The following is an 8,383-nucleotide window of genomic DNA, read 5'->3' as shown; positions in this document are numbered from 1 at the left end:
GAGAGAACAGGGCTGAGTGGCAAGGAGTTTCAATATTTAGAAATCTTATATATGAGGAAGAGCTGGAACAGCTAGTGAGATGTGGGAAGTCCAGGAGAGCATGGAACCATAAAAGCTAAGAAAGAGGTAAAAATAAAGGCATTTTCAGAGATTTAGCATTTTAGAAAATCTACCTTTTTAAGGTAACTTCTTTTTGAAAAAATTACCTAAGGACATATAAGCAAAATAAGATTATAACCCAGAAAGAGAAAGATACATATTTTAAGAAATAGCAAAACCTAGGGATTCAGTGTAAGTGACTCCAGAAGGACAGCCACGTAGCAGGCCCAGGAAGTATCACTCCAAAGCAGGAAAGTCAGTATCCTTTGTGAAGAATGCGGTCAAAAAGAATGGAGTAGATTGCTCATAGATGATTTAGTAAGAAGTGCGAGGAAAATATCAATGGATGTGATACAAAAGGCCAATAGAAGACCAAATGATAATGAGAAACCCTAGAAAAACCAAAAGTATGGGAGCGTTGTGATCCAAATGTGACTCTGACTAAAATGTGAGCATGATAGAATGTGAGCAAAGAGCATCAGTTTGACTATGATGGAATAATTCACAAGATGTACAAATATATTATGTCAAATTACATGGGTGACCCTAGAAGAACTGAAAATAATAAATTAATTGGAAATTGGAGAGTGAGCTAAATGTTTGAAAACAGGAGTCAATCAAAAATGTCCAGAGCTGAAAATGACGAAAGTAACCAGCAAAAAAATTAAGAATGGAAATGGTTGTGCATAGTTGCTAGAGGGGAGTGGAGCCAGGGGTATGAAAGTGCGAGACAGAAAGGCTTTTTCTTTTTGTTTTATAAGTCTTTCTGTACTATTTTTTTTATCATGTATGTTATTAATTTCCTGGGGAAAAATGTAATGGGAAATAGGGTAGAATTTACATGGCACACTGATGTAATTTAATTACAAATTGCTAGAAGAGAAGGTGTGAGATCACGAGTTTTGTCCTCTCCCTCCCTCCTTCTTTTCCTTTCTTCTTAATTAAAAATGAGAGATACCACAGCATGTTTATTTATTGAGGGTCATATTCCAGTGTAACAGTGATTTTCAAAGTTTGGTCCCCAGACTTGCAGCATCAGCGTCAGCATCACCTAGGAATTTGTAGAAATGCACATTTTTGGGTCCTATCCCAGATTTGCTGATTCAGAAATTTTTGAGGTAGAGTCCACAGTCTGTGTTTTAACAAGTCCTGCGAGTGCTTCATATGTTTACTAACGTTTGAGACCCACTGCAGTAGAGTGTCATGGAATAAATTGTACGTCCCATGTTGTAAATTCCACTAATTCTGTATATTTTCTCAAATATCCACCTTAAACTCTTTTTCTTTGTTTGCCTAGGTCGGATGCTGAAACAAAAAGGGTTTTGGAAGAATTGACTGAAAAACTTAATGAAGCCCAGAAAAAAGAAGTGGTGAGAACTCTTTATTTATAAAAAGTTTTATTTCATATGTAGGTAGTGGGAGGGTGACTGGGTTGCTTATAGTCACATTAAAGTTTAGTAGAGTTTAACCTTTTGGATGGTATATGCCATTTTGTCTAAACATATGTTCTGGTAGCTCTTATATAAAATGTTCATGAATTTTAGACATTTAAGTTTGAAATATCACAGCAGTATATTAGATATAGAATTAACATTTGCTTTAATTTTTGAGTTTTATCATGGATAGTTAAAAGATAATTTAAATTTTATTGGCTCAGTGATTCTTCTGTCTTTTTATTAAATGATATTTGAGAAATGCAGAAGGCTTTTTGTAGCGGCTGTGTAGCACTTTCAAAGTATTTTTAGGTCATCTCACATAAATGTATAATCACAATTGCTACAAAGACCTCCTTGGCTCTCTGTTTTTGTTTGATATGGTGCCAGTGGAAAATACCCCTAATTCCTGAGTTTTATTATCTCGTACAGATTGTTGACACTCATTTTTCAGTGATTTATTTTTATCAAATCACTCTCCTTGGTGGAATTCAGGTAAAAAATAAAGTACATAGAGGTGTCCATTTCTTACTATCATCAGTTTTGTTTTTTAGGAGAAAAATATCAGTAGGAATTATCACAAAACTATTATAGATTTGTCAACTTCAGGAGCAATGTGTATTTATTCATTTCCCATAATACCTTTTGGGAATATCTTGAGATAATATCTTGAGATAAGGAGAGTTAGCAGGATTTTTTTTGAGATATTTTATTCAAATTGAAAGTTTTCTAGAAAAAAACAGTTTTTCTCTAGTTGTCACTTGTGTTCACTTGAATTCACAATTCAATATTCAAAATATTGATATTTTGAAGTTTGAATTTATTGCCTGCATGTGCTAAGAGATGGGTATGAACTATTTTTAAAGAGGTCAATTCATTATTGCTCTTCTTGCAGTGAAACTTGACTTTTTCAAAAATATGAATCAACACCTGGCTACATAAAAATATCTTTCTTCTCTGTTTTTGGTACTAATTTCTTTATGAAGAGCCCCAGAAAGGTGAAGATATAATGCCTGTCTTCTGTTGAGGTAGACAAAATCTTTTCAGTTAGTGTATGATGATGTGGCATCAAAGGTGTTATCAGGATATGGGCTACTTCTTTTTTTTACGTAAAGTCTTAGATTTTTTTCAGGCATACCAAGGACACCTTCAACTTAAATTGAACCAGTCTAAAATATCTCAAACATCACATCCTTCAAATAAAGGTCTTTCCAGATTTATGGATTGGTACATTCCTTAGTTAACTGCAGTGGTTTACACATCAAGGAGTCTGCACCATTGTCTGATTTATATATTTCCTAAACAGGAGCTGAATGTAAACATTTAAGAATGTAGCTCTAAGTTCCTCTTCGACTTACCAAAATGACATTCTGGCTCTTCTCATAAATTCTATTTAAAAAAAAAAATTTTTTTTGCCATCCAAGATCCTAAATTCTCCTAAATTCTACAGAGTAACCTGCCACTTGAAAAGGGTGCCTCAGTGGCCTAGGCTGTAGGAGTTCGTGGCTACATAGGTTATTAGGGTAAGGGCTTTAGGTATCTTCCTATTTTTGTCTCCCTCACAGTGGGAAGTCTTAGCTGAGGGGATCTCTGTTGATGTCAGATCTGATACGACTCCCAGGCAGCCACAGGAGCACTGGGATCCAGGGCGCAAGTGCTTGGAGTGGCTGTAGAGTTGGGTCCTTGGGCTCAAGGTCTTGTGAAACTACTGTAGTGCCTGGGACTTGAGGCGCAGTTTCACTCTTCAATGCATGATTGGATGCAGTTCTTCCACTGAGTTGGGCTTTGTTGCTCTGAGGAACGCTCCAGGAGCTCAGGCCCAGGGGGCTGGGATGTAGCTGTGGTTCTGACCCTGGAGGGTAGGGCACCATACTGGCATGGCTCTGGTGAGAAAGGGGTGGTCTGGAGGCTCAGCTCAAGCCCTGGAAAGCAGGGCACAGGTGCAATTTGGGACCCACAACCTACAGGACACAGTAGCAGCTTGGACTCTAGGGGATGAGGTACCATGCAGTGCTGATCCTACTCTGGGATGGTGGGACATGGTGGTAGCTCAGGTTCTGTGAGGCAGCTGCAGCAGCAGCAAGGACCCAGGAATGGCAAGACATCACAGTGGCTTGGGTCCCAGGGGGCAGGGAGAAGCACAGTGATGACTCTACTCCTAAGAAAGGTGGTGTGCCTTAGTAGCTCAGACTGCCAGGGGGCTAATGCAGTTCCAGACAGGTACAGTACTCTGGCTGTTCCGGAGAATGGGGTGGCACAGCTCAGATAAGGCTCTGATTCCCTGGGATGTGAAGTACTGCATCTACTCAGGTCCGTAAAGTGCAGGTACATGGATCAGAGGAGCCTCTGGATTCCTGGGGATATAGTGCCATGCCAGCTGTGGTGCTGGAAGGTACAACTGCTCCAGCATGCTGGAGGATTGTAGCCTCTGCAGGGGTGGGGCTCTGCGTTACTTGTGGCATGGTGTCGGGGAGACTTGTCTGTGCACAGGAGGACTGAAGTCCCTGCGGGCAGGGTGCTGCCTCAGCTATGGCACCAGGGGCGTGACTGTTCAGGTGTGCAGGAAGCCTGAGGTCCCCAGAGGGCAGGGCACTGCATCTCCTCTGGAGCTGAGGGTGTAAATACTCCACTGTACAGGAGGCCTGAGCTACCTAGGGGGTAGGATGCTCCCTTGGTTGTGACACCAGAGGTAAGAGTGCTCTAGTAGTTCAAGGATCTGGGTCCCAGGGTGAGGCATGACTTCAGCTTGGTCCTAGGGGGAGGGTTCAGCAGCAACTGGGATGGGGGTATGTAGTGGCTCTGTGGGTGCTGATCCCAACTGGGCGGAGGTGGAGGGGTGGGATGGTGAAGGCAAGGTGTTTCCTTCCCTTCTGTAAGTGGCCATCCTGGATTTTTATGCTCTGCAGGATTTCTGCTGCTGCTTTGCTGTTCTTTGTTGCTTTCCTTTAATTATTTTGGTTGAAACATAGTTGTTTATTTGTTGTTTTCAGTTTTTTTGTGGAGGAGAAGATCGCTAGTGCTTCTATTTGGTCATTTTGCTGATATCACTCTCAGAAGTTTTACATCTTATACATCTTTTATAAAATTTTTTCCTTGAATTTGATATCTTTCATGTCATTTTATAGGATATGATTTGATATTTTTTAAAACATTCAGTATAACAATCTTTGTATTTCATTTGAAGGATTTACTCTATTACAGTTAGTGTACTTGTTGATTTCATTCATATAAATCTGCTATTAACTATTTGCTTTCTATTGTTCCCACTTATATTTCCTTTATTATTTTTTTCTTGTCTTTTGGTTTTATTAGTTTTTATTTTTCTATATTCCACATCTATTAGCTTTCTAATTAAACCTTTTTTTATTCCTTTAATGATCAACGTAGGGATTAAAATATGTATCCTTGATTTATCAAACCTAATATAAATTAAGATATTTAGCTCTTTCCAGAAAGTGCAAGGATCTTAGAACACCCTAACTCTATTAACCCCACTTTCCACTTTTATTACATTATTGTCATGTATTTTCATTTTATATTTAATAAAGCCACAGAAGGCATCACTGTTATTATTTTATACGGTAATTGTTTGTTTAGATTTGCTCTTATATTTACTATTCTTTGTTTTTTATTCCTTTCTACATCTTTCAGATTCCATGTCTGTCTTAAGAATATATTTTAAAAATTTCTTTAGGGTGAGTGTGCATATACTTGAAAATATCCCATTTAGAATTTCCTTTAGCATCAGTTTTTGGGTGAGTGATGTTTCTGTATGTGTCTGAAAATGTCTTTATTTCACTTTCTTTGTTGAAAGAAATTTGAACTGGATATAAAATTCTAGACAGGTTTTTCTCCCCCCCTCATTCTATACTTTGAAAATATTGCTTAATCATTTGGGTTTGGGTTCCATTGTTTCTTTTGAGAAATCAACTGTTAGTCTTATCAAAATTTTTCTTTTTCAAGGTGATATCTATTTTTTTCTCTAAGTGCTTTTGAGTTTTTCTTCTGAGTCTTTGGTTTTCTATAATTTTACTATGATGAATTTGGTTGTTGTGGTTTTTTTAATTTGTCGCTTGATGCTTATAGTGCCATTATCTCTTCAGAAATTGCTTTTGCCTTATTTTCTGTCCCTTAGGTCTTCAAATTTCATGTAATGTTGAACTTTTCATTGTATCGCCTTTGTCTCTTATGCTCATTTCTTTCATTATTTTAGTTCTTCTTTCTTTATGCTGAATATTTTCTTCTGACTTTTTATTTAGTAACTTAATCTGTCCTCAGGTTAAACCTAATAAATTCAATCACTGATTTCCATTTAGTTATTGCATATTTCGCTTCTACAGTTTTTATTTGATTGTTTGTAACTTTGTAGCTCTTTGCCAAAATCCTCAATCTATGTATCTGCGTCTAATATCTCCTTTTCTATGGGTCTGCTTCTATTATCTCTTATCTCTTGTTTTTCTTGGATTTTGATTACACTGTTTTTGTCTGCTAATTATTTTTGATTGTCCAGTTGTTTTTGTTTGATGACAGAAAACCGACTTCATTTTTTGTGAAGAAAACTCAAATAGATAATTGATAGCCTAGGGCATTATTATGTCTGAGAATATATACATTTGCTTTCTGTCATAGACTAGGGCCCTTAGCAATCTTGGATTACCTTATTATTTGTTGAGAAATTTAAAAGTTAAACTTCAGTTGCAGTTCTCAAGTATTTCTTGTTTACCTTTACCACTAGTGTATAGCCCTTCAGGATTCCTGTCCAAAGGCCAAGAGGGTGATGAATCAGGGACCCTTTACTTGGAAGACTCTCAACTTCATTTTTTTCCCATTTAACTTCATAAATCTCCTAAAAACTCTGTTCAGCTTTTCAGTGTCTCAGCTGCCTTTTCTGAAATGAGCTGATATTTCAAGTGAAAAGTGGTCCTAAAAATGGACTGGTCCCTCTAGGTTTCTTTCTTTTCCTGAATCTTGTTCTCGTGTTTTCTTATTGCTTTTCAACTTTCCAATGTTCTAAAACACATTTTTGTTGAAAATATTTTTTCTAGCTTTTTTAGTTATTTTTATCTGAATTATCTAGTCATTTTTGGAAGTGAAATTCTGTTAATCTTTTATATATATTAGATTCCATTGCTATGTTTGCTATTTCTAATGCAGAAGATTTTACTAGGTTTTTCAGCTGTTGCATGAGGCTTCTTTCACTTGCTATGTAGATAAACAACTTTGAGCATGCCTGCAAGAGGACTTTGATTTAAACTCAGATATCCTTAGTATTCTGCTGAAGTCCTTGTAGACATGAGTGGGCCAGGATCGTATCCAATTGTACCATTGTGCTGTTTTTTGAAACTGTTAGATAATTGGGATGGTTTGAATTTGGGGTTTGATAATATTAATTTGCATTGTTCATATTACATTTGGTAAGTTTCTCCTTTCATCATATGACAAGAGACCCCATAATAAACATAGTTATCCCATTTTTCCATCTCATTTATTTGCCTCTTTCATATGGTAAATAAAACAAGTGGGTATTATATATATATTCTAGAATTTTTCTGTGTGTTTAAAATGTAGCCACTAAGCAAAGAGTTAGCAGTTGGCCGAATGCAAAGAAATCCCAAACTTTTTCATGTCATCATTGCCATGCATCAGGAATTACTCCACATCACATAAAGCTATGATCGTACAACTGGATGTCACACCTCATTGGTGTTCAGCTCATTACTGTAATTGGTATATACAGCTTTCTAGTTTATCCAACTGCCCAGTGTCCCCAGCTCATTAGGACACAGCCTTTTATATTGTCTAAACCCGGAAAATTGTACTCACCTCATTGTGCACTCAGTTGAATTGTTCACGTGCCAGTTCCTCACATCAAGTTGCTGTTACAGCTTGTTTTGTGCTTTCTGTAATTTGCTGTCAAAGTAAGGTTGTCTCATAACTGCATAGAGGGCATCTCAGACCTCACGTGGGTGTGTGTAGTCCTAATTAAGAAACAATTGTCTCATGCAAAACTTAAAAATAATATTGTTGAATTTTATAAGGTCTTTTGAAGGCCACGTGATGTTTGCTTCCAGTTTGTACAGGGCTTAATATAGATTTTGTGACTCATTTATTCCAATTGAAGTCAACATTTACATTTTATAACTGGTTGACATATTGTGTTGTGTTTGTCAATTCATGATAGCTTGCTGCCAGAGGAAATGCAGTTTCATTATTTGAGTGTTAAGCTTCTCAGAGGCGATAGCTGTTTCCCCTCTTCAGATTTAAGTTTAAAGTAAAATTACCAAAGTGATGTACGGTTCACTGTGGAAAACTTTTAAATATTGTGCAAATATATGAAGTGAGAATAAATGACTGCCCCCATCTCCCACCAATTTCACTTTCTACTGGTAACCACTGTTAATCACATTTATTATATATTATTCTCAGGCAAAAGTTGTTTATCATGCATTTCTCAGTAACTAAAATATATCTTAAAAGTTTATGGAACACATTTTTCTTGGAGAGACAAAAAGTATTGGTTGTCATCACACATGCCAAAATCTGATTTGTTAATCCTTTGTGAATCATAGATTTTTTGGTTTATTTCAAATTGTCCGTTGGAAGGGAGTAGTATTGTTTATAGCATGGTGTTATGGCAGATATTTTCTATTAATACTTAATTGTGGTGCTAAACAATTGATGTTGCGTAGGACTCATTACCATAGGGGAAATTTCAGTTCATTAGTTGCCTAGATTTTACCCAGTTGAGTGTGATATGAGTGCATATTGTGTTTGATAGTGTGTTTGATTATTTATGAAGAAAAAAGTCAATTTTATTTTAGTTTTCTATTGGGGGGTCACTACTAAAAATA

The 8,383-nt window shown here is 36.7% G+C and overlaps 1 protein-coding gene across 1 annotated transcript in view; it reads left to right on the top strand.

Annotated features, from left to right (window-relative positions):
- The window catches only part of CEP128 (centrosomal protein 128kDa), a 414,369-nt gene that overhangs the window by 21,124 nt on the left and 384,862 nt on the right, over positions 1-8,383 (top strand). The window contains exon 6 of the mRNA XM_012656064.1: positions 1,397-1,469. Within this exon, the coding sequence (XP_012511518.1) occupies positions 1,397-1,469 (73 nt within the window). The remainder of the gene's footprint in view (positions 1-1,396; positions 1,470-8,383) is intronic.

This window comes from Propithecus coquereli, unplaced genomic scaffold (genome assembly GCF_000956105.1).
Source record: "Propithecus coquereli isolate 6110/MARCELLA unplaced genomic scaffold, Pcoq_1.0 Scaffold5, whole genome shotgun sequence".
Lineage (NCBI taxonomy): Eukaryota > Metazoa > Chordata > Mammalia > Primates > Indriidae > Propithecus > Propithecus coquereli.
This window is presented reverse-complemented; position numbering and strand designations above follow the sequence as displayed.